The 26,685-nt window shown below is 44.3% G+C and overlaps 2 protein-coding genes across 2 annotated transcripts; both read left to right on the forward strand.

Annotated features, from left to right (window-relative positions):
* The first annotated feature begins 15,499 nt into the window (after positions 1-15,499).
* On the forward strand, positions 15,500-17,139 carry LOC136524325 (protein FAR1-RELATED SEQUENCE 6-like). Its single transcript, XM_066517741.1, has one exon. The coding sequence runs from the start codon at positions 15,628-15,630 to the stop codon at positions 17,137-17,139; it is 1,512 nt and encodes a 503-aa protein (XP_066373838.1). The 5' UTR covers positions 15,500-15,627.
* Positions 17,140-24,707: 7,568 nt separating this feature from the next.
* Positions 24,708-25,801, forward strand: LOC136524326 (protein HEAT-STRESS-ASSOCIATED 32-like). The gene is made up of 3 exons (XM_066517742.1): positions 24,708-24,837; positions 25,182-25,405; positions 25,515-25,801. The coding sequence occupies exons 1-3, from the start codon at positions 24,708-24,710 to the stop codon at positions 25,626-25,628; spliced, it is 468 nt and encodes a 155-aa protein (XP_066373839.1). The 3' UTR covers positions 25,629-25,801.
* The last annotated feature ends 884 nt before the right edge of the window (positions 25,802-26,685 follow it).

The following is a 26,685-nucleotide window of genomic DNA, read 5'->3' on the forward strand; positions in this document are numbered from 1 at the left end:
TCGATTAGTTAACATGGTGGTTAACCGTATTATGAAAGACGAAAAAAATCATTGGCTTATCAAATTCTCTATCGAGCCGTGAAAAAAATTCAACAAAAGACAAACAAATCTACTATTGATTTTACATCAAGCAATGCGTAGAGTAACTCCCAATATAGGAGTAAAAACAAGACGTAATAAAAAAGGATCGACGCGGAAAGTTCCGATTAAACCGCCCAGGTACTGCCGCGCCATGCACCGTGGCACGTCAGTGCCGCGCCAAGATCGGTGGCGCGGCAGACCCTGCCACGTCAGCCTCCTGCCGCGCCACCATGCATGGTGCGGCACAGGCGTTTCGCCGCGCCATGGCAATAGGCGTGGCAAAAAATGTTAGTTTTGAAGAAAAAAAAACAATGTTAGATTTAAAATTAGTTAAAAAAAAGTGTTAAAAAATCCCCAATGATGGGGTTAAATTGCCTGTAGACTTCCTCGACAATCTTAGAACACAGCGAAGCTGATAATTTTCATGGTTTCATCTCTTTTATGTCTAGATTCTCAATGTGCTTCATCTTCCTCCAATCATATCCTGCCTCGCTACATCTTTGATTAAGCCTCTGGACTTCCTCAACAATCTTAGAGCGCAGCAATGCCAATAATTTTCATGGGTACATCTCTTCTATGATTGGATCCTTAATGGGCTTGATCTTGCTCCAATCATCTCCTTCCTTACTACATCTTTGCTTAAACCTCTTTGTGCATTTCAATAGTGTCAAGGTCTGCAAAGAAGTAAGCCTCTCGATGCACGGGGGCAAAGTTCTCTCATCCAGTAGGTCTCTACTTTGAGCTCACGGAGAGAGGCCATGTCTTCTAACCATTCTGGCAGTTCTTTCGGAGGGACTTCCAGCCCCGGATGCTCTCTGGTAGCGGGACAGGATCAGTGCAGGTGTCAACAGTCAATTCTTCACTGTCAAGATGTCGAAGAGAATCCAATAGTCCAGAAGATAATAATTTTTCAGATAGTTCTTCACTGTACTTAATTTCCATCTTGGATGATGAAGCAGAAGTTGATAGTCCCATTACTTGCTTGAATGATGGACACCTAAATACCCATGGGCAATGTTCACTTCCTGATATTATTTATATATCTGGCGCTCCTGGGAATTGATGGCTCGAATTTCACGTCCAAACAACAGTCTATCTCCAAATATTCAAGTCCAGCAAATAGATTGCCGACGTATTTCAATCGAGACATCCGGATACAGCGGCTCGTTGCTTCACACATGCAGTCGTTTTAATGTAAGTAATTGTTTATGTATGTTTTTTTCCTTCATTTGTATTACTAGGTTACTAATATTTTGTTGGAATTTTATTGTGTAGGCCCATGAGAGGTGTTTTTTTCTTTCAGTGGATCGACGGTGCAGACAAGTTTGACCCTAGGTACCTCCTTTTCGACGATTGATGGAGAGGACGACATCCACGAGAGCACTTCGAGCGGTGGGTTCCACCTCCCCCTAACCCCCATCCAATGACGGCTAAGAAGAAGCACTTAGCCATAGTTAGACGACTTAAGGAACCTCCTTTGTGCGATTGCGGAGATCGAGCTGTGATAAACCCTGAGAATACGTTGGAGTTTGTGTGTCCAAACAAGCATGAAGTAAGTGTAAAGTATATGTGTTGAAATGTTGAGCTATATGTGTTCATGTACTAATATCACTTTATTTAGGTGTATTCAATGGCGAAGTGTCGTTTCAAGGAGTGGTTGTATGGTCCTAAGAACCAATGGCCAAAAGAACCTCCAAAGGCAAAGCAAAAGAAGAAAGAAAGGTTAATTTACAAAGCACCTCCAGTCATGTGCGAATGTGGTGTTAAATCCAACTACGGTCTAGTCCCTTCGGAGCTTGGAATAGACCATTATTGCGGCCATATGGTTGACTATAATAAGGTTGGTTATTTTTGTGGTAACCATGAAATCGTATTTTGTTTCTTTTGCTAAGACATATATGATATAATTTTTTGTTTGAACTGAGCACTAGGAAATGCAGGTGGAAATATTACGATGGTCAAGCTAAGTTCTTGGATGAACTGAAGGGGAAGCAAGTAATTGCACGAAAGAGGGGATAAGGACCTGACTATGTCAACCTTTTCGTTAAACATCATAAAGACAAGATGCGTGAGTTTACTAGACAACGCGGTATTTGTAACCCGGTCGATGTTGGGCTTGACAAATGGGGATTGGAGAGATGGATGACATTAGAGGAGGAGAGGGCAAGGAAGGAGGCAAAGGAGGAGACAAGAGTACAGATGCAGGTCTTGAACGAGCATGTTGTTGCATTATGTGCCAGTGAGTGCTTGAAAGCCTTTTTTTGTTGCCTAATTTTAAATGTAATATAATCACGTTGCTAACTGATTGCATTTTATACATAAAGGGATTGGATGCAGCGAGGAACATGTTGTAGAGGTGGCTCGTGCAAGGTACGAGGAAAACAAGTTAGATGAGCACAAAAAGCGAGTTAGTCGCACTGTTGAATCACCGATTGTGTTGTCTGCTGAGGGGGACAAGGATGAGGACGACACTGCCAGACTCAGCAAGCTCATCGCTCTAGCAGAGGTGGGCTTACAGGTGGAGGAGGCTGAGGACGACACTAGCAGACTGAGCGAGCTCATCGCTCTAGCAGAGGCGGGCTTGCAGGCGGAGGAGGATGACGATGCGTTCTTCACTCAGGCCGCAGAGGCCGTAGATGAAGCAGAGGCCGCTTACTATAGGTGAAAGGTAGATCAGGGCAATGCAGGTGAGCCTAGCCATGGCAACAGGGTTGTGGTTGAGGATTGGTACTCGGACGACGAGTTGCTTACTCATTATGTTTCTGATTGAGGGTTTTTGATTGCATCATCTATTAGTTCCATGCTTTATTAATTATCAATGTAGCTATGTACTAGAAATTCCATTGTGTTGTCTTATATTCCATTTGAACTATTGATGTATTATATCCATGTATCATGTACTCAGATTACCCATGGTCGATCTTTAGTGATCCCATCTGTTTGTATCATGTGTTGAGAATTTCTAAAACAAACATAATCGAGTGAAATTATTTTGAGTACAGTGCCATAGCCCACTGGTTCTGCCGCGCCATAGCCCAGGTTCTGCCGCGCCATGGTCCATGGCGCCGCAGTGACGTGCCATATCCCATGGAGTGGCAGTGACGCGGACAAAAATCGACCAGCCTCAATTGAGCTGTTGTCGGTGCTGTAAACAACTACAAGTGCTGCCGCGACCGTGCGCAAGTTGAAATGAATATGAAGCAAATAAATGGACGACAAGTTGCCACATATCATTTGCATTGGTTCATGAGTCTGCAAGTTTCGGACGATAATATTCGTTCGACGTAACGAACTAAGTCTCAGGAATGTAAGGACCCCTCGAACGCCTCTTGGAAACCTCATCGTCTGGTGGAAGAAGGGGATCGTCGTACTCTACCTCAAGAAGGGGGTACATCTGGTGCGGCGTGGGAGGGGCCATCCTGTTACAAATTGATAAACAAAGGGTTAGAGTATTCAAATTAACAATATTCAAATTAACATTATGTAGCATTGCAAAATTTGAACTACTTGTTATGCAGTACGAACATAATATGAAAGCACCTGCTGCCCTTGTCTTCTATGCCTGCAAGCCTTGTGACCAGATTCTTTGCAAACAGAGCAAAGATTCCTGTCACAGGTCTCGTTGAAGTCTCCCCCGCCGTACATGTCTTCGTCGTACCCTCTCATAGCGTCGATGTCCCCCTTGAGTTGCTTCTTCTTCCTCCTACCCTTCCCTACCTTTATTAGATCTGGATACGGCACGTAGTCATAACCATTATAAGGTGGCCACTGTGTCAGGTCAAGGTATGGCTCGAAGCTCATCTCCCAAATACTAACGGTGTTCGAACGAAGATACAAGGGTGACATATATGGTAGATCCTCATAGCTATACCCGTGAACCCTGTAGGCCATGATCATATGAGAGCAAGGGGCATGCATGATCTGAGGGACGTTGCAACTGTACTCTACCTTTTCAAGATCAACTCGGTAGTTTCGTCCACCATAACGTTCGCCGCCCAAGCTTGTGCCACCCTTGCCCCGTACACTAAAGATATGGCGGTGGGGTCCATATGGCTCGGCGGTGTGTTGCTTGGCCAATTCCTCGGCCTCCTTCAAATGTTCAGCTCCGGTCTTTCCAAAATGCCCCTACTTAGCTATATTCCTCTGCGCAAGTTCCCACCTCTTTACAAAATATTTGTTGCACTTATGAAAGGAGAACTCAACAATTCTAGACATAGGCAACGATCGAACTCTGGTGAATACATGGTTGAAGGACTCCGAGGAGTTAGTGGTCATGATGCCATACCTGAAACCCCTCTCGTCATATGCTAACACCCACTGAGTCTTCTGTTCCATCTGCGCCTCTAACTAGACCTTTCTGGCTTCATTTACCATCTTGTCTAGTTCTCTCTTTATCTCCTTGAACTGGTGCTCTGTACGTACACAACATAGAGCCTTTAACTTGTCACATACCCCCTTCTTCTGCTGACGCCGCTAGAAATTAGTGGCAAAGTGTCTCATGCACCATCTATGCACTAGAGGCAGGAACCCATCTATATGCTTAGCTGCAGCATTAAGAAGCCCTAGGTGACGGTCTGAGATCAAACATATAGTGCGAGATGGGCCAAGCATTTGTACATGTTGAAGCCGCATGAACCATGACCATGATTCATTGTTCTCTCCCTCTACCAAAGCAAAAGCCATGGGTACTATCTGGTCCTCAGGATCAATAGCAGCAGCCATCATCAAGGTGCCCCTACATTTTCCTGTTAGGAAAGTGCCATCAACAAGTACGACTTGCCGATAAAACTGGAATGCATGTTCCGTTTGCGCGAATGACCAGAACACATGATAGAGGACATGCCTCAATGGGTCCCGAAAACACATCCCTCCGGTGTCCACAAACTATTTCAAGCCAGGGTTGTAGTAATGCATTGCACATAAGATGTGGGGCACCCTGTTGTACACTTCCTCCCAACTACCCCATCGAATCACCAGGGCAATTTGCTTAGCACGTCAAGCTTTTTCGTACTTCACATCGTACTTAACGAATCTAGATATGGACTATTGTAAAGAAGACATCGAAATGTCGTTATTGTCATCAACAAGCCCCAATATACGACGGGCAAGGTAACGTGCAGTGAGTTGATGATTTTCCTTTCCCCTATTTGATAGGCAAGTGTGGGGCTCGACAACTTTACTTATCCTCCACTTGTCATCACTCTGTCTCTTTCGTGCATTTAACCTCCACATACAACCGTTTTTGCATATCACGTGGTACCTCAACTCCTGGTCCGAATGAGTGACTGTGTATGGCCTATGGTGATACACATCATAATTCTGAAGGAAGAGCTTCATCTCTGACATTGTATTGAATATCATCCCCTTCCTAAGGGTTTCTTTCTCATGGTCATACAACGATTTCCTACACATCTGGAGACCGGTGTCACAAACTGCCATATCCGTCATGCTGACATCCCTATAGTTCAGAACGCCCCTGAAAGGTATGTTCATCGACCTTAGTTGCTCAAGCTCAGTCGCTGTGTAAGGTGGTGGTGGAACATACTGCTGCGCTTCTCTAATTCTGGCCCATGAATCATAGGGGTATCATCTGTTGCTAAATCTGTGACTAGTCTACCCTAAGCCTGGATACCATGCAAAACCTCAGTTAATACTGGTAATGGCATAGTATGAACCGGTACTGACATGGCATCAACCGATGTTGACATAGCATCTATACCTCCTTGGTCATCATTAGAATCGTCTGAATCACTGCTAACTACATCACCGATCATGTCCTCCTCCTCCTGCTCCTCCTCTTCCCGTTTGAACTCATTCACATCGAAGTCATTGCTTATACAGTCTACTGCAGTTGAATGAAACTGCTCCTGCATCAACTAACCGTCCAAATCCATATTATCCTGAGTTGCTTCCCCTTCGACCCTTAATTCTTGTTCATTGCCTTCAAAACCATCAATGGACGGGCCGTCCTGAACACTCTGCATCATGTACCCATTCTCCACCACCACCTCAATCATGGGCATATTGGAACCTTGGAGCACCCTAGTGTAGCGGGACCAGTGAGCAGGGTCACGCAAGGACATGAGGACATAGTGTGCCCTAGTCTTTCCAGTATCAAACCTCTCCTTCAGTGTGAAATCACCGTCAAACTTTGCATTCAAACGGACACAAAGGTCATTGAAGCTAGGAGGTTCATCAAACCATTCCAATTCTTCTTCCATGTCCTCAAACATACCATCTTCTCTCCTAACACTTCCTCCGTATAAAACTCTAACACAACAATCCATCTGTAAAAGCATTTCAAGAAACTTCATCAAGTCGTCGAAATCGTCGTACGTAATGTCCATAGTAATATTAATACATATTCTAACGATAACTATACTAACTAATCTAATATTAACATCTATACAAGACTAACTACAACAACTAATTAGACTAAATCCAATGTATAACTAAACTCACTAACTGTACTAACTAAACTATCTAACTTTACTATCTATACTAACTTACTATATTACCTATACTAACTAATTTTACTAACTATACTAACTATACTTTACTAATTATACTAACATTATTTATTTTACTAACTTACTATACTAACAATGTCGATTCAATCAACAAATACACTAGGAGAGTACCTCGTGACAGTGACGCTCGTCCTCACGGCTGTGGCGCGCTAGACCGGGCCGGAGGGGGTGGCGCGCCGGAGTGCAGGCGCGACGGCCGCACCGGGTGGCCGGTGGCCGTGGCGTGCCGGCGTTCGTGCTCGGCGGTGGGCAGGGCCGGCGTGCTCGGCGACGGGCTGGCGTGGGCGGATGCGGGCGCGGCGGCCAGGCTCGGGCGGGCGCGGCCAGGCGAGCTTGCTGCTCGGGCAGGCGGGACTAGCCGCGGGGCTTTTATTCGGCTCTGCCGTGCCACGGATCATGGCGCGGCACTGCCGCGCCAAGATCGGTGGCGCCGCAGACCGTGCCACATCATCGGTCAGCCTTTCCGGTCGTCGCCATGTCAGCCACCCACCGCGCCACCATGCATGGCGCGGCACAGACTTTTCGCCGCGCCATCGAAATAGGCGCGGCAAAAAATGTTAGTTTTGAAGAAAAAAAATAGTGTTAGATTTAAAATTAGTTCACAAAAAGTGTTAAAATTTTTTTAAAAAATCCCCACACTAACCTCCCTACCCTTGCCATGGTCGCTCTTCTGAGTTTTTTATGCACTTGCGTGCTAGAGATGCGTAACAACGATCTGGCATAGTCGAATCCCTGACTTATAATACGCCCGTCCAAAGTATTGAATGGTGATTCAAGAAGCTCTACACAAGAAGAGAATGACGAAACATGCAGATCTTCAAGATTTTGTAAATGATCTAGATGGAGATGTCCATTTTGAACGTTAGAAAGCTCCATGCTCACAAGATTTGGGAGCGACTGCATCCAATGAGGAAAACCAGCATGGGTGGGGTAGTTCTTTATGGCAAGCCTTCTAAGGTTTTGATGAGGCTGGAGCTTTTCTAGCGCAACATTATCGACCACACCACGTTTTAAACTCCACTCCAGCCTTAACAACTGTAGGTCCTCTTTGCACACCAAATTGATTTTCTCTGCTTCTGAGCTTGATAGATGTTGAAGATCCTTAATGTTTAGTTCAATAAGCTGGTGACTCGTAGTTTTTTCTAAAAGGTCGACATCACTTGATGAATCGGAATCAATGGAAATCTCTAGGCCCTCCTGTTTCAGTTAAACAAAGCCAAAAATAAGTGAAACATGCTGCAATTGTCAAGCTGGGGTGCATAACATGCCCATCTCTAGGTGCAAATGCAGCTTTGATGATGTAAACCATCGGGCAATTGATGCTGGGCTAGTAGCACATGAAACCGGTTTAACATCATGTAAGGAATAAAGATAATAGGTGACTAAAGCCTTTGTTGGTATTGTATTAGAATATAAACACAACTAAACATATGTGCACAGATGGTGCATGCGATGCAAAGTGGACTACTATAAATTAGGATGGAAAATTACATGCGACAAAATAATAATTCAGTTTGAGTCAGTCTTGTATAGCTCTTTAGGTTTGTAGTATATGTCCTGTATCATTTCTGAAATGAAATTCAGAAAGTGGCAACAACAAAACGTTTCTTCAGATCTGCAGTTTACTCAGCTGTGTTTCATCGGGCTATTATTTGCCTTGCCAATTTAAACAGAAGCCTCAGCTCAGTGCAGATTGCAGTTTGTTCTTTGGTTTCTGCAGGGTCTGTAGCCTGAACTTTTGTTTGTTCTTTCAGTTTCTCGGCAACTCTGCATTGTGTAAGACCTTGTTCTGCTGCTCTATTTCTTTGCTCTACTTTCAGATTTCTGTTATGTAATTTTAGTCCTATGCGACAACTGCAACTGTCTCACAAATAGCAGGTAAGCAGGTCGACATTAGCTTCAGAGTAAGTGCTGCATCTCGGGCAATTTATTCTCTCGGAACTGTGTTATTTCCCTGTCTAGCTACAGTAGCTAATCATTAAGTAATGGGGAATTTTGCTCAGGGACATTGCAAAAAGGTCTAATATGCTGTTGGATACCGCCAAATCTAAAATATGCCCAGTACCATTATGAAATCGTGATTCTTGGCTGCTGGACACCGCACTCATTAAAATATTCATTTTTCATGGTTTGAGAGAGAAAGGGCGCTGAATAGACGAAATTGCCCCTACTAGTCATCTTCCACCTCTGTCTGTCTGCCATGGCTCAATGCTGTGCACGTTTGGGTGGGGGGTGGGGGTGGGGGTGGGGGTGGGAGGCGCTCCGGCCAGGCACTCGCTAGCCTGTGGAACTGCAAGCCGCCCGCCCGTGGCCTGCTCCCTCTGATCCTTGGCCTTGCCGACGTCGTGCCGGGGGCGGGCAGGGCCTCGCCGAGGGCGGGCTCGCCGGAGCCCAGACAAGCTCGTCCTCGTCCGTCTCCTACAGATCCGGCGGTGCAGGCGTAGGTGGATGCGGTGGGGCTCTTTCGGACGGCATCAGTCGTGCGCTCGCCGCGGCCAACGTCGGAGCTCGGAAAAGCTCGACGCGGTCCTCGTCGGTCAGAGACCCAGGCCCGCCTTCTCCTGCAGGGACAGCGTGACTCCGGCGGCGACCGGTCTTCTCTTCTTGAGGGGGATGGGGGCGCGGACAGGGACGGGGACATGGTCGGGGGTATGCGGCCGCCGGGGACGGGGTGCGACCATGGCGGACGGTGGGGACAGGGGCGCAAGGGCGCGACCGGGGGACAGGGACCTGGCCAGGGGCACGCGGCCTCACCGGGGATGAGGGCGCGGCGCGGCATTGGACATGGTGGCGGCGGCGCACAGTCAGACTCGGGACGGCGTGATGAAGAGCTCGGGGAAGGAGGTGCCAGAGGTTGAAGACGAGGACAGTTTAGACATTTCCCCCACATTCTCTCTCTCCAAAACTGAAAATGTATAAAATAATCGGTACAGTGTCTTTGGACAAAGAACCAGAAATTTGTAATGTCCGCCAGCAAATTTCGACGTTGACGGTGTCCAACAGCATATTAGACGTTTGTGCAATGTCCGTGAGCAAAATTCCCCTTAAGTAATTGTTGTTTGCATGCATCTAGTACTTATTTATTCCATGGTTGACAGCTTCTTTTATTAATTATTAGTTTAATTCCTTTTTAGCTTTGGTTGTTTGGCCACTGGTTAGCAGTAGTCCTGTTGCAGCTCTGTGGTTCAGTATTGGTCTTTTGAGATTCAGATCAGTTCTCTCGGTACAATATGATGCAACTTATCTATTCTGCAAGCTTGCATATATCTAGTATTTTGGTCTATTTAATTAATACAATAAGCAACACTAGTGACGAGTAGTTGTACCACGGGTATCCAGTTATAGTTAGCAAAGGCACTAAGGACTAGTTTAGCAGAGCTCCACTTTGGAGCATCTCTACCGAATGCTTAAAGTACAACTGAATTCTGGTGAGATAACGAAAATCACTTCTCTATTTACACTACGAGCAGCTAAGAGTTAGAAAAAAATATTGCTCTCCACCGCTTTCTAGTACTCCCCGTTCAATCCTCACTAGAATCACTTAATAATTGATTCTCACCTGCTATCCCACACTCCATCTCAAGAATTGCGAAGGGGACCTGTACCAAACTGGCCCAAAGCTATCCCACACTCCATCTCAAGAATTGCGAAGGGGACCTGTACCAAACTGGCCCAAAGAATCACCTAAGCGCAGAATGGGCCAGACCGGCTAGGGACGACTCTGACCTAGATGATCGCTGGCCCAGGGCCCAGGCAAAGACCCTCACCAGGGGCTCCCCAGGTGGCCGGCTCCCGAGTGGCCGTCTGATGGCAGTCCGACTGAGAAAACGAATCATGTCCCATGTTGTGCAGGCTCAACGACCAGTTCTCTAGAGAGTCTAGAGGTCAAACTGGAGGGTGGGTGCTGCCTACTCCCAGCTTTGTGCAGCACAGCGCCAGACGACACGAAGTGGGCAACACATCAGCACGTCTGCTGACGTGATTCCACCTAGCCGGCAAGGGAGGGCGCTATTCCCACATGCTCGTATAGCTGGGACATCATCACCGTCCCCTCGAATCCAACCGTGACTAGTCAAACAAGACCTTACTTAGCATGACAACATCGCTACCAACCTCGCTGTCACCACTGCCAACTCTTTGTAACACATCCCCTGTTTGAATTCTCAACACTCTGGGATGCAGTAATACAGGACTCTCCCTTCTCATAGCGCTCGGTTGCCCAAACCAGTATAAACGACAGTGTCTCGTGTGTTACCTCATCGAAGCCCTGCGCGTGACATGAGTTTTACTTGCCGATGGTACAAAATACAGACAAGTAATAAGTGTTTTGCTTCCAAAATGTTTTATTCCAACATACAGTTAACATGTGACAAGTTTTTTTTTTTTGAAAACTCAGGAGAACTGCGTTTCATTGTATTATAGAGATGACAAAAGGGGTTCCTAACAGGATCATCACTCATACGGGGACCAAATATGAGTGGGGCAATCACACAGCCTTATGGTCTAGACACATATTGGACAATACGACTCGACCTTAGCTCAAAAAGACCTAGTCTGCAAGCGCAAGACCTAACCCCTGAATTTTCTCGCCCCAGCCATGCACCAGAGGCTGTGTTCATTCTTCACCTCACTCCAAATCATGTTAAGTGAATGAGAAGCCTCCTAAAAAACACATGCATTCATATGCTTCCAAATAATCCAGGCCCCTAAAATAATTAAAGTGTTCACTCCTTTCCTATGCTCCTTGCTAACTCTGCTCATCATCGTGCGCCACCAGTCAACAAAGCTCACTCCATTTTGTCGGGGGACTGAATCTGCTAGGTTCAGTGGAGTGAATAAAACATGTGACAAGTTGACACGTGTGACAACTTTGACAATTAGAAAAGATGTACGTTGGGTAGTAATTGTGGTATAGGCCTAAGTTCTTGCGAACAAGTTTTATTGTCTCCCATTCATCACTTCTGTCTCTCATAACAAAATTTCCAATGTTTATCTCTCTTTATTTAAGTTACTGGTTTATTATGCAATTGCATGGATTGAGGAAATAGTGGTAACTGGTAACTAAAAACAGGGCATATTACCTGTACATGATATTTGATGTGTTCAATCTTGTCGTAGTCCTCTCCTGAAATGCTGCATCGCTCACGCAGTTTATAATTGCATTTCTTAAGGGTCAATGTCTTCAACGAAGTCAGACCCTTGATGGAATGAGGCAAGCACTGCAGTTTGGGAGCATGAACTTCTAGCTCCTCGAGAGATGTCAGATCCCCCAACCAATCGGGAAGCACAGAAAAATTCCAACAGTCCAATATCTGCAAGCTCCTAAGGGTCCGGCAGTTCTTTATGGTCCCTGGCAAGGTGATCAGATCGCTGTTGGATTTAATAGTCAAATTATTCAGGTTGATGCTGCTGTATCGGAGAAGCTCTAAACCACCAGAGAAGCCAAAGATATTTGTTTCCGCTTCAAGTCTAGAAAACCGTGAAGACCCAACAAATATTCCGGGTGATAGTTCTACCTCACTGCATGATCCAATTATACGCCTTATGCATCCTTGAAAACCTAAGTCAAGCGTCAACCTTGGGCATTCCTTTACTTTGAGGTCTTTAAGGCAAGGAAATATTTCGTCTCCTTGCAACTTCTTTTCATCGTCATTCTGAGGAGATATTTGGTGAGAGACCATTATGGGAAGTGGGCTTCGACGGAATGCCATCCCGCAACGGGGCTTCGCTAGGATGCCATTATCAAGTGCGACACAACCGCTAGGATGCCATCCGAGGGAATTTAGAGCCTTTTATTCCCCTTCTACCCCTCCCTTCTCTCTTTTCCTTTCACGGTCGCGATTGGGACGGACAGAACGGGAGCCACGAACGGATCGAGCTCTTGGGCTCTTCTCCTCCGTCGCCGAGGTACCCCACGGCCGCCCGCTCGATCCGCCTTCCCACGCCCGGCTAACCCCCCGCAACCGCGCGCTCCCCCACGCCCGCCCGCTCCCCATGCCCGCCCGGCCAAGCTTCTCCAAGCTCTGATGCAGTGCCAGTGACCTTCCCCATGGAATGCAGATGGAGTAACCTCGTTCTATAAGATTCCTCTTTCCTCTTGTATTTCTCTAACTCAGTTTGGGAAGCCAATACAGTCACCTCGTCCAATAGGTTTCTAACACGGTATAATTTTTACAATTTGTCCAGGCTCGATCCGGAGCCTGACGATAGTGTAGATGCAGTAGAAGAAACTCCAGATATTGGTAGCAATGATCCGCCTCAGCTTGTAGATGAAACTCCAGATGTTGGCAATTCACAGGAAGCATGTGATTTTCTTGGTAGTTCACGGGCTGCAGGGCATTCTGGAGCTGTTAATTGGGAGGAACTACAGATTGAAAACACATTTGATAGAGAGGGTGAGGGTATGCTAGATATAATTGATGAGGATCAGTTGTTTCGTCTTTTGGGTTTGAGAGACGAGGGTGATGAGCATGATAAGCCTAGTGAGGCTGATGCTCAAGCTGCAGCTGAGAGGGACAGTATAGCTGAAAATAGAACTACTGACATTGATATTGACACAACTGGTGCTGCAATTCCAGTTGATGATCATGTGCCTGGGGAAGGACTCTATGCTTATGATCCTAACAACCCTTCCATGGATATTGGCACCGTGTATCCAAACATGCAGGAGTTTAGACTGGCCATGAAACAATTTGCAATAAATAAGGAGTTTGAATACCGCATAGTTAAAACAGATCCGACGAGGTACATTGCCAATTGCATAGATGATGCTTGCTCATGGCATATTAATGGGCGTAGACAACCCGATGGGTCCACCGTTGAAAGCTCTAGTTTGGTTTTGGTGAATTGATGAAACCCTAAGTGTTAACCTAGTTTATCAAGTGATCATGACATAGGTAGCACACTTCAAGTAGAGAAGAAAATGAAGATCATAACATGACAATGGTGATAGCATGGAGATGATCAAGGGCTTAAACTTGAAGAGAAGAAAGAGAAAAACAAAAAGCTCAAGGCAAAGGTATAACTTGTAGGAGCTATTTTGTTTTGGTGATCAAGACACTTAGAGAGTGTGATCACATTTAGGTTTGATAGCCGTACTATTAAGAGGGGTGAAACCCGTATCAGAATACGGTTATCAAAGTGCCACTAGATGCTCTAACTCATTGCATATGCATTTAAGATCTAGTGGAGTGCTAACACCCTTGATAATATTTGTGAAAATATGCTAACACATGTGCACAAGGTGTGTGCAGGGTTGAGATGGGTTTGGGTCCCTCTTTTCTATTGCGCTTTCAGGAAAATGGAATGCCTATTTTCTATTGCGCCGGATACAAATTCTTGGTGGTTGGCACATTGGAGCAAGGGTGGAGAAGATAGAAGTGAGAACAGAGCTGATGCCAGCGTCGGTCCAGTGACCGGACGCTGAATCTAGAAGCACCGGACGCTGTCTGCCTGTGTCCGGTCGCGTTGACTGTCGGTACAGTGGCTAGGGTTTACCACCGGACGCTGGCTGTGTCCGGTCGAGGTGGACCGGACGCGTCCGGTCGAGGAAAACCAGGTTTCGACCCTTACTGTACTCGACCGGATGCTGAGGTTCCAGCGTCCGGTCAGTTTTAACCGGACACGTCCGGTCGAGGTCGGTACCTTACTGTAAATGACGCTGGAGGTTCAGCATCCGGTCAGTTGAAGCTGCTGCGTCCGGTCAGCGTCATAGCCGTTGGAATCTGACGAACAGCGTTTGAAGGCGATGACACGTGGCGTCCATCTGTGGACCGGACGCTGAGCCCAGGGTCCGGTCAAGTGGACCGGAGCGTCCGGTCAGAGCGCAGAGTACCCAGTGAAGGGGTACAACGGCTCTATTTCGTGGAGGCTTCTATTTAAGCCCCATGGCCGGCTGTGGCTCACATCTTTGGCCATTTTTATTGACATAGCAACCTTGTGAGCTAAGCCAAAGCCCTCCCACTCATCTATATCATTGATTCATCATCATAGTGAGATTGGGAGTGATCCAAGTGCATTGCTTGAGTGATTACATCTAGAGGCACTTGGTGTTCGTGTTTCGCTGCGGATTTCGCTTGTTACTCTTGGTGGTTGCCACCACCTAAATGGCTTGGAGTAGCGAGGATCGTCGAGCAGAGGTGGTGATTGTCTCCGGCTTCGATCGTGGTGATTGTGAGGGGTTCTTGACCTTTCCCCAGTGGAGCGCCAAAAGGTACTCTAGTGGATTGCTCGTAGCTTGTGCGATCCTCATCTTGTGTTGGTTGTGCGGCACCCTATTGAGGGTTTGGCGTGTGAAGCCAATTAGCGCGTGAACCTCCAAGTGAGTGAATCGTCACAACGAGGACTAGCTTGCCGGCAAGCAAGTGAACCTTGGTAAAAAATCATTGTGTTCATCATTGATTCCGAGGTGATTGGTCATCATTGTTATTCATCTTCGTGATTGATTGGTTCATTCATCTACACGGCGGTATAACCCTCTTGATCACTCTCTTTACTTTACCGCAAACTAGTTGACAAGCTCTTTAGTGTAGCTAGTTGTGGGAGCTTGCATGCTTGGTTGGTGTGGCTCTTTAGTTAGCCTTTGAGAGCACACTAACATAGGGTAGTGTCATTGCTCTTGTGTGAATTGACACTATCTAAACTAGAATTGTGGTAGGTGGCTTGCATTTTGAGTAGGCTAGCGCAACACTCGCCTCGCCTTATAATTATCTAACCATTTGGTTAAGTGTTGTTGTAGAAATTTTTATTAGGCTATTCACCCCCCCCCCTCTAGCCATTAGGACCTTTCAACCGTGAAGGTGTATAACTATTTACTATTTCCTAACTATATGTCACCATTTTTTGTTTGTATATATCTTATATTTTTGCTATTTGCTTGTTGCAGGTTACAGCTTTGATTGTGAAACACGACTGTACTGCTAGCTCAAGGCGGTATACCACCACTCCAACAAGTATCTGGGTGAAATCAAAGGCCATTCAGCACCTAAAGGACGATCCCACCATAGGCGCCAAACAAATGAGGGCAATACTAGAAAAAGAGCACAAATGTAAGATTACCTATGACACCGTATGGAAGGGAAGACAAATGGCCTGTGACGAGTTGTTTGGCACCTGGAAACAAAGCTTCCAAATGTTGTTCAATTGGAGGGTAGAGGTACTGCAGCGATCACCTGGAAGTATCATTGAAATTGGCGTAAAACAGGTAGATGGGGAATTGTACTTCCACAGATTTTTTTGTGCATTAAGTCCTTGCATTGAGGGTTTTTTAGAGGGTTGTAGGCCTTATGTTAGCATAGACTCAACAGCACTTAATGGTAGATGGAATGGGCATATGGCTGCGGCTACTGCTATAGATGGTCATAATTGGATGTATCCACTTGCTTTTGGTTTCATAGATGGTGAGACAATAGATAACTGGACTTGGTTTATGACTCAGCTGCATAAGGCCATAGGACACCTACCAGTACTTGCTATCTGCACTGATGCATGCAAAGGGCTAGAAAAAGCCGTTAAAGATGTGTTCCCTCAAGCTGAACATAGAGAATGCTTTAGGCATCTAATGCAGAATTTTATTAAAAGATTTGGGGGAGATACATATTCAAAGATGTATCCTGCAGCAAGAACATATAGACCTAGAGTTTTCAAATATTTTTTCAACCAAGTTGTTTCAGCTAACCCTCAAATATTGGAATGGCTTGAAAACCATCACAAATTGTTATGGATGAGAAGTGCCTTCAACCCTGAAATCAAGTGTGATTATGTTACCAACAACCTTGCAGAGAGCTTCAATAATTGGATCAGAGATTGGAAAGACCTACCTATAGTTGAGCTTGCTGACAAGATTAGAGAGATGATAATGACACTGTTTCACAAGAGACGTGCAATTTCAGAGAGGCTTCATGGTAGGATCCTACCAGCAGTACTTCGACAATTGAGAGCAAGGACTAGGGGTTTAGGACACCTAACAGTTGTGAAGGCAGGTCCTTTTGCTGCAGAGATACATGACACAACCAGCACACATAATAGGCATGTTGTGAAGTCACATTTGCATGAATGTACATGTCTTCAGTGGCAGCACACTGGAAAACCTTGTGAGCATGCCTTGTGCCTCATAACAGCACAACAAAGTATTGATGTCAGGATGGAAGACTTCGTTCATGATTATTACTCTCTGGAGAGGTTCAAGAATGCTTATAAGAGACTGATAGAGCCTCTTCCAGATAAGACCCAGTGGCCTGATGTTGAGCTTGACTTTGCTGTTAACGCACCATTAGCTAAAAGACCTGCTGGAAAGCCCAGAAAATTGCGAATCAAAGGATGTTTGGAAGGGGGAAAAGGTGGAATGAGCAAAAAAGATGCAAAGGATGCTGCCAATCAGGCCGATAAAGATGCAGAATTGGAAGCCCAGGAAGCTGCTATGGGAAAGAGGCAACTGATTATGGGAAAAAGGAAGTGCAAGGGGTGCGGTGAGTTGGGTCATGGAGAAACTAGCTACAAGTGCAAACTTAATGGGACAAAGAAAAGGTAGCATCTTTTGTTCTTCATTTTATTTATTGACTGATTGCACCATGCTATTTTAAATATTTGTTTATTATTTTCCTCTACAGGAAAAGGAAGCCCAGGAAAAATACTACTAAATATGGGTCCAAATGCTAAAATCCCAACAAAAAGGACAAAGAGGCAAGATAAGGAGCCTGAAAATCCTACTGTACAATCTGACCATGCAACTGTGCAAGATGAAAATGCATCTGTGCAAGCTGAAAATGATACAGCTATAGTGCCATTTGTTCAGGCAACAGCTATAGTGCCATTTGTTCAGGAAACTTCAATAGTATTCACTAGCCCCATCAGACCAACCAAGAAAACAATCTTGCAAGAGAGCCCAATTAGACTAACAAGAGGGTAAACTATAGTGATGACATCCATCTATTCTTCCTGAGAATTACAATGTTCAGTTACTAAATTGATTTATTCCTTTTTTTCAGCCGATTGGCATTCTTGATGGGAGAAGGCACAGAACATAGAGAAGGCACAGAAGTCCAGCCTACTGATACCGATGGGTCGCCCAGCACCACTCAAGGAACACCAAGAAAGAAGAAAACGACAGCCAAGAAGTTGGTCCCAAGGAGAATGAAAAATATCTGAGAACATGTGTCATTTTCAAAACATATGTTTGATGAACCTGTGTCCTGTATGAACTTAATTGTATGAGTTAGTGTGGTTTGTGAACCTTTTCCATTTTAAAACATATGTGCTACTAGACTTGTGTGTTTGTGAAACTTAATTATATGTTGAATGCTTTCTTATGAACCCAGTGCCATTGGCACAGCTGATACATTTTGGTACCAAGTCTGCCATTGGATAGCTTCCCTGAGAAGTATGCTGGGGTTATCACTGGAATTTATTCGCAGGGTCTGATGGTCGAGCTGGATAACACTGCATGGCTGCTGATTGATGATCAGCAGCTTCCACCACCACATTCCCTTCGAGTTGGTGCCATTGTATGTTGCAAATTGTCACCTTCACTTTCAATTTTTCAGTCTTACATTTTTCCATCTTAAGGTGCCATTGTATGTTGCTTGGACATGGATTGTTCTGCTTGCAACATGCTGTAAAACCTGCATTACTGTAAATTATTTCTCCTTGGTGGACTCCAAGTAAGACAGGAACTATATTTCCATGTCACTACACACTACTCCCTCTGTCCATCAATGTAGGATATATTTTGATGAAGTCTTCAAAAGGAGGTTACCACCTTTAACTGTTTTCAATAGATTATCAGTTGCTACAAAATACACAAGATCCTTGCCTAATACAACCCAAACAACTAGAGACCCAAACTTGGAGTCCAAATACAACTCCACAGCCCTGGCCAACCTCTATACAGAGATTAGGCTGGCTATACATAACATTGCAGCAACAGAGAAAATAATTTGTCACTTGAGAACATAACATTTCATTGATTCATTGGCACAGCTGATACATTTTGGTACTAAGTACACAAGATTCATCCACTCCTCACAATTGCATACAAATTGCTAACTAACACTAGTCCACAGACAAGAATCAAATACTTCAGCAACATTGCTATCTCCCTAAGCTGCTTTACTTGTTCATCATAGTTTGATTCTCCAGAATTTGGCTTGTCTTCGACAATTGGCCGCAACTTAGTAGACTCGAAAACAGGTTGATAATCTGGAGGCACCAATTTTTGGTCAACCAAGTATTGCTCATATCCCTCTTCCCACTCCCAAAATGGACAGCCAGCACCTTCTCTCTGTCGCCACATGAATGGAAATCAATCAAATTGATTCAGTCATCAAATCACACAGCAAGGACTACATAAAGAATTTGCAGCTAACCATTCTCACCGTTCGAGTTGGACAAACATAGAACTGGCGATCGTAGTTCTTCTCTGTCTTCGATGTACAGACCTTCAGAAACCGACACATACAGTCTGGGCAATGAATAAGAGGGATTTCATTGTTTGAAATCCTTCGGCTTCGCGGTATTGTGTACTTGTTCGTCCTTGTGGGCGTCGTTGCCGTGGTGTGGTCCATGGCCGGCATGGAGGCGCTGCTGCCGCACCAAGGAGAGCTGGAGCCGGCCATGGCGTGCAGGCCGCGCAGGCGAAGCTTGGCCAGGCGGGCGTGGGGGAGCTCGCGGAGCACGGGCGGGCGTGGGGGAGCGCGCGGTTGCGGCGCGCGGTTGCGGGGGGTTGGCCGGGCGTGGGAAGGCGGATCAAGCGGGCGGCCGTGGGGTACCTCGGCGACGGAGGAGAAGAGCCCAAGAGCTCGATCCGTTCGTGGCTCCCGTTCTGTCCGTCCCAATCGCGACCGTGAAAGGAAAAGAGAGAAGGGAGGGGTAGAAGGGGAATAAAAGGCTCTAAATTCCCTCGGATGGCATCCTAGCGGTTGTGTCGCACTTGATAATGGCATCCTGGCGAAGCCCCGTTGCGGGATGGCATTCCGTCGAAGCCCACTTCCCATAATGGTCTCTCACCAAATATCTCCATTCTGAGGCATCTGTCCAGCAGACGGCTCCAAGTTCGTGGACCACATCTCCAAATTTTCCATCCAATCAAATTGAAGTTCCCTTAGTTTCCTGAATGGGTGCTTGCCTCCATAAAAACCAGTATCCACTTTTTGGATATTAGGCATATCTGAAATGTGCAGTTCTTCTAGATTTGCTAGCTGCCCTAGTGAAGGGAGACGTTCACATGTTGGAATGTCAACCAGCTCAATCTTCACAAGATTTGGAAGATAGAGATTGGCAATGCTCATCTGTGCACCAAATGTGGCACCCTCAACTATCAGGTATTGGAGAAGTTCTTCGGAGATGCCTTGGATTTTTTATTCCACTTGAAGTATGGCAATATCCTGTGAATATGCAGTAATTTCTTCAAATGATACTGATAGCTTACTGCATGATTCAATTATACGCTTTATGGGTCCTCGAAAACCTGATGAGTCAAGCAACAACCTTGGGCATCCCTTTATGATGAGGTGTTTAAGGGAAGGAAATATTTCGTCTCGTTGCAACTGCTGTTCACCGTCATTCCAAGAATTCTCTCCCTCAGACAGCTCCAAGTTCGTGGACCACACCTTCAAATTTCCCATCCCATGAACATGAAGTTTCCTTAACTTCCTGAATGGGTGCTTGCCTCCATAAAAACTAGTATCCACTTCTCGGATATTAGGCATATCTGAAATGTGCAGTTCTTCCAGATTTGCTAGCTGACCTAGTGACGGTAGACATTCACATCTTGGCATATCAACCAGCTCAATCTTCACAAGATTTGGAACGGAGAGATTGGCATTCCTCATCCATGCACAAAATGTGGCACCCTGATAACCCCTTATCTCGAGCGCTGAAAGGTTCGCATGAGGCTGGAGTCTTTGGAGAACAGCAGAATCGTCACTAGTATTAGCCTTATTAGGTCGTCCGCCGGACCATCTCAAATTCAACCTGCGGAGCTGGTCATATCTGCACAACTCTCCAGGGTCAACTTCATTGGCTTTCTTCACGAGATGAAGGTTTGAAAGACATAGCTCCGTGATTCCAATGTCTCTATTTTGATGGAGAAGGCCTAAATCAACTAAATGCATTGCCTGTGAATGAATAAGATACACAGTTACACACACACACACACACATATATATATATATATATATATATATATATATATATATATATATATATATATATATATATACCTAATAATAACGAGGCAAAATTTCAGCTTATTTTTTCGTCATCCATTTTTTAGTCCATTTCTCTCTAACTACCGGACAATGGAGAGTTTCATCCATCTGGACATATATATAACTCGTGCTCATACGAGTTAGAATAACTCACATCTAGACCGATATGAACCTAAATAGGAATCCTAATCGAAATAGACTCCTTCGATCATGCGAGATTTTTTATCTCCTTATCCAAATAGGAAAGGATATCTCTATTTCTCTCCCCTTCTATCTTTACCTAAATCTTTATTATCTTTCCTATTTTTTTTCAAAAACGTTGGGACTTTTCTGATTTCTGCCGTGGAGACCTTCTCTGTCACAGAACGAGAGGACGTCAGGCCCTTTTCTTTTTCAATGTATTTTGTTGATTTCTGTTTTTTAGTACTGTTTTTTTCCAAAAACGTTCGGACATTTCTGATTTCTGCCGTGGAGACCTTCTCTGTCACGAACGAGAGGGCATCAGGCCTTTTCTTTTTCAATGTATTTTGTCGATTTCTGTTTTTAGTACTGGTTAGAATCCTTTTCATGTTTTGATTTCTTTTTTATTTCTGTTTTTTTTTAATTTCACTTAGAGCCTGTTTGGATGTCTTCTTTTTTAGATTTCTCTTTTCTAAGTTCGTCTTTTTTTCTAGTTCTGTTAGTGATGATATACCAAGGGCCCCACCTCCAACGTGATGGACTCTGATACCAATTTAATAGGACAAATACAGTACAACGACTCAATGAATTAATACAAATTGGGTTAAACTAGACACCAATTAACCCATATACACAAGGCATCATATCTGCAGGCGAGGCAGCGCGAAAAGATGCTGAGGTCGGAACAACGGTGGCGCAAGGCACGGAGATGACGACGAGGTTAGGCAACGGCGGCGCTACCTGACGAGACGGCAACGTGAGCAAGACCGAGGCGAGGATGACGGCGATGACGCGGGGCGGAGAGACGGGGATGCGGATGAGGTTGCTGAGACGTTAGGGCGTGCGGCCATCGAGGCTCCGTCGCATGGAGTTGTCAAGCTGTGGGGGCACCGTCACGTGGAAGTTGGAGGCTCCGTGGCCGCCGGGGTGCTATGACCATCATCCCGTCAAGGCTCTGTGGACGCCTTGGCAAGGCTTCAGGCGAACGAAGTTGGAGGCCTTGGGAGCAAGTAGATGTCGCCTCATGACTCCGAGCTAGCAGATAATGATAGGAAAGAAGAGAAAAAAAGAAAAAGTAGATAAAAAAGAAAGAAAGGAAAAGAAAGGGTATTATGAACATTTTACAGTTTTTACCTACCATAAGGAGTTGTTTGACCAAATGTTTTACCAAAACAGCTTCATCTCCATCACTGGAGCTGCTTGTAGAGTTGAAGTTAAAAAAAACTGCTTCACTGGTGATATTCTTCATTAATTAATTGTGTGCTATTGGTCTTGGCTTTTTTAACAAAAGTTGTATGATGAAGTGTTTATACCCTATGTAAATTCCTGGTATGCGGTATGCTCAAATGCATTTGTTGATTCTTTGATGCTATAATTGAGAGTGACGTGTGCCCCTGACCTCCGTGTTCGTAAGAGAGTCTCTGCGCTATGTCATAAATGCAATTGATTACTTAAGTAGAAGAAAATAAATTGACTTAAAATTATTTAGGTATATTTTAGCACAATGTCGATTGCCATAAAAATATAATGATGTAAATAAATATAAAAAATATAGCTTTCAAGACAAAAAAACACATAGAGTCAAGGCTTTAGATAACGTTATACCTTTCTTTTCTCTCGTTGCAACACACGGATATTTTTGCTAGTAATATTAAAGAGCCAAAATTTCATCCCTATTTTTTTTGTCCATCTTCCCCTAACTATTCGGATGGTGTAAAGTTTCTTCCGTCCCACTTCTTTTAGTCCTCAAACTGCACTCACGCCCTCCCTTCTTTTAGTCCTCAAACTGCACTCATGTCATCTGTGTCTCGTATGTGACTTGGATTCATGACCCCTGATCATATAAATTAGAACAACTCGCGTTTAGCGATGATCGAGACAGAGTTCGGTTCTAAAACATATTGGGTCATGCTCTCCTTATCTTATATGTGACCCGGACTTATGATCCATGCTCATACGAGTTAGAACAACTAGCGTCTAGTGATGATATAGAGTCTGATTCCTATACGTATTGGGTTCCCAAAGCAACGCATAAGAACGTTTGCTAATGTACGCGTATACACACACTAATTAAATCTACAAACTACATCTAAAATGGATCTCGAAGATAAAGCTATGCCAAATATGCCCTCACTTCTTACTAAGAGGAGGTCCTTGCAGAGCCGTCGTTTGAATCCCAAGAGATTCTGAGAATCCGGATAAAAAGAATCCTAACAGTTTTATTGGATTTCTATGTTCTAAAAATCTATGAGTTAAAATCCCTCTAAAATCTAGACCGTTTGGATGAGATGCTAGGATTGTGAGATTTCTCCTATCTAGATTCTCAAAATCCGGAGGATTCGAGACCTTAGGCCTTGTTTGGATCCATGGAGCTAAACTTTAGCCCTGGGCTAAAGTTTAGCTCATGGGGCTGTTTGGATCCAGGGGCTAAAGATTAGCCTCATGTACCATACCATGACCCATTTGCCCCTAATTAATACACATGCACAACCATGCATAGGGATGAGTGGGGTAATATGCGTCTTTTGCCCCATAGAACCACTTTTAGCCCTCTTTAGCGGAGGGGTTAATGGAAAAGGGGTGGGCTAAAGTTTAACCCCCACTTTTAGCCCTCCTATTTGGATCCATGAGGGCTGAAAGATGACTAAAAGAAGTGGGCTAAACTTTAGCCCCCTGGATCCCTACGAGGCACACTACAAGGAAAAAATCCTTAAAAACTCATAAAATATAGAAACATTATGCCATATGCTATTATTAGTTCGGTATTGTATCAATAATTGTAGTTAGCTCTATTCTATTTTCTAAGAAATTATCCACCTCTACTGTTATAAAAATATTCTAAAATAACCACATTAATTTATTTTTAAATAATCAACCTCAGCTATTGTGAAAATAATCTATAGTAACCCCCTAATCGTACTCTTGTGCCATTATGGAAAATGGTCTAAAGTAAAAATAATCTCCATTTGCATGTAAATTATCCATTTTCATCATTATTAAGAATAATCTAGAGAAATATCAAAATTTACATCTGAGTTACCTAATGTCTACCACTATAAAAAAAACTTACCCAAGTACTCCAATATGCTTGTAAATAATTCAGTTCTATCATTATCAATATATAGAAAACTAACTCAAGCTATACACATGCACAAACAAGAGGGTGTGATCTGTTTAGTGGATGCTTATTAGGGGTTCCCAATGAGTTTAACCATGGAATAGGAAATATACAGTGACGCCGATGCATTTAGAGGCATAGTGTGTTTTTCTTTTAGTTATAGGATTGATCGATCACACAGGAAACTAGGCAAGCATGAAGGCAGCTTTCAAATGTGATCAAAATAATATCACATAGGAATGGTTATTAATTAATAGGTTTTTTTGGTGGTAAATTTTGTCAACCTATGTTCAAATTCCTTAGTATGGGTGTTCATATTTTTTTTTCGTTTAGTCCCACTTTTTTAGTGGTAAATGACATGACCGTCATCAGATATGGTGACTTTGTCAATCTTAAAATTTGGCAGATTATTTTTCAGTTTTAAACCTTTTTAAAAAAAATTAAAATTAACCTACCCTAAAAAAGCATTCCCATATCTAACCCTTTTGCCTGTGTAGCCCACATGGTGCGACAAACAACGTTGCCACACCACATTTGTTGGGCAAATCTAACATGTTGGCGAGGCATGTTGACTAGACAAGTTCCTGCCACGCCATGCAGCGTCGGAGGATTGGCGCAGCAGGGCCGCCGCCATCCCTTCACATTTCACAATCAATCTTGTTTCCAGCATCTCGTGATAGGGCCTTTGGGGCGTACATAGCTCCGGTCAAGGAGAAGACCTCAGGTAAACCAAACAGGGGTGTCTTTTCAACATTTATTATACACACTGTGATTGGTATGACCCTAGTTACCTCCTATCATACTGAGTACTGAATAATGTTTGCACAAAGCAACAGTTCTTATACTGAACAATGGTCAGTTAGACGGTTCGTTTAACTAACTGCTTGAATGTGTTGCGTTTTTTCATTCAACATTCATAATTTAGCCGTTTTTGCCACCATTGTCTTTTGTTATCACAGTTCACAGCCTTGCACACTATGCTACGCCATTTTTTCTAAGCTATAGTATGGCAAAATCAAATTCCTTTTTTTTACTCAGAACATGTGTGTTTGGTGTCCACTCTTGCAGAAAGAGTTGAAGATGTTGACCTGCTGATTAGGAGGGCAGAGAGATGCTTGGAAGCAGGCGCAGATATGATCATGATCGACGCCGATGATGTTTGCCAGCGTGCTGAATCTCTGAGGACAGACATCGTCGCCAAGATTGTAGGCCAGCTCGGGCTTGATAAAACCATGTTTGAAGCTTCCAACCCCAACACCTCAGAGTGGTTTGTCAGACGATATGGCCCAAGGGTACTGACTCCTCTCCCCCCTGAATAAACTCAAGCTGAGCAATGCTGATACCATTGTTTCTCGTGGTTCATTTGATCCCAAAGTTTTGACAAGTGTCGGGCTTATGTAGGTAAATCTCTTTGTCGACCACTCTGACGTGATGAATCTGGAGCGCCTCCGGGGCTTCAACACGCACCGAAGCAACTTGGCCTCTCGTTATGCCTCGCCGTTCTTCCTGATGTAATGGGCTAATGACCATTCCCGTATCCTGAGCTGCGACAGTTACGTTTCTACTTGGAGTTGTAAGCCTCGCACAGCTTGTTATGGCCTCGATGTAACCACCAGCGAGCAGCGGCATAGCATCTGCTATGTTATCAGCAACGCTACTGTAATAATCAGTTCTGTGGCGTAAGTAGTGTATGGGTGTTTGTGTTTCATCGCATCGATGAGCCAGATCCTTGGATTCATGTTTGTGCGGTTGCATGCGTGTGAATATCGGCATTTTCTGTTTTTCAGAGCATGAGAGCACGTCTCCGCATGAAATTCGGGAATTTTCTGGTTTCAAAAGCAGGACAGAGGTGTACAATGGTGAAAATAGTTTTCCAGCTTGGACTTCACGTTTAACATCATCTTGCAGATCATTGGATCAAACCAACATGGATCATGAGCTGGCAATTTGTTATTGGTGTCTTCGGCAACAATGACCTCAAACCAAACAAAGTTGTTACTTGAAATCGCATCAAAACTAGAATGATAACTACTAGAATCGTGAAATCTTATTATATGAATCATATAACTACTTAACAAAGTTGTAGAATCAACTAGTTAACTCATCAATTAGTTAACAGAGTTGTAGAATCAATCTGATAACCTAAGTGGCGATATACTCAAGTCATATGACACATTGACTAGAGCTGGCAAGAACCATATTTCTATGGACTTTCTTTCCACTATGGATACAAATTTTCCATGGTAAAAGAACAACAAAATATAAAAATCAACAATGCAGTATTGTATTGATTCAGTAAATAAGTTTAGCAGTAATACAGTCATTTTCAGCCACAGAACTTAACCAAACTATCGGAGTATATCAACCGTAAAATGACATATATGAAAATTACGGCAATTCAATATGCTCACTTTCTTGAGCACCAGTAATTTCAGGCAAGGGGAATCATAGTCACTCCAAGATTTGATTTCAATTTTGAAGACCGTGTGCCCACAACTTGAGTCTTCGATGCATTTGCTGAACCAGCCCTAGGTTTCTCACCCCTGGAGGCACATCCTAGTGCTGCAGAAAC

The sequence above is a fragment of the Miscanthus floridulus genome, chromosome 18 (genome assembly GCF_019320115.1).
Source record: "Miscanthus floridulus cultivar M001 chromosome 18, ASM1932011v1, whole genome shotgun sequence".
In the NCBI taxonomy this organism is placed as follows: Eukaryota; Viridiplantae; Streptophyta; class Magnoliopsida; order Poales; family Poaceae; genus Miscanthus; species Miscanthus floridulus.

Excerpts from the sequence above, each read along its gene's own strand:
- LOC136524325 (XM_066517741.1), top strand. The coding sequence starts at position 15,628 with ATGAGGGCAATACTAGAAAAAGAGCACAAATGTAAGATTACCTATGAC.
- LOC136524326 (XM_066517742.1), top strand. The coding sequence starts at position 24,708 with ATGCAGCGTCGGAGGATTGGCGCAGCAGGGCCGCCGCCATCCCTTCAC. Across the intron at positions 24,838-25,181 it reads GGTCAAGGAGAAGACCTCAG|AAAGAGTTGAAGATGTTGAC; the intron begins GTAAACCAAACA and ends CCACTCTTGCAG. Across the intron at positions 25,406-25,514 it reads TCAGACGATATGGCCCAAGG|GTAAATCTCTTTGTCGACCA; the intron begins GTACTGACTCCT and ends GGGCTTATGTAG.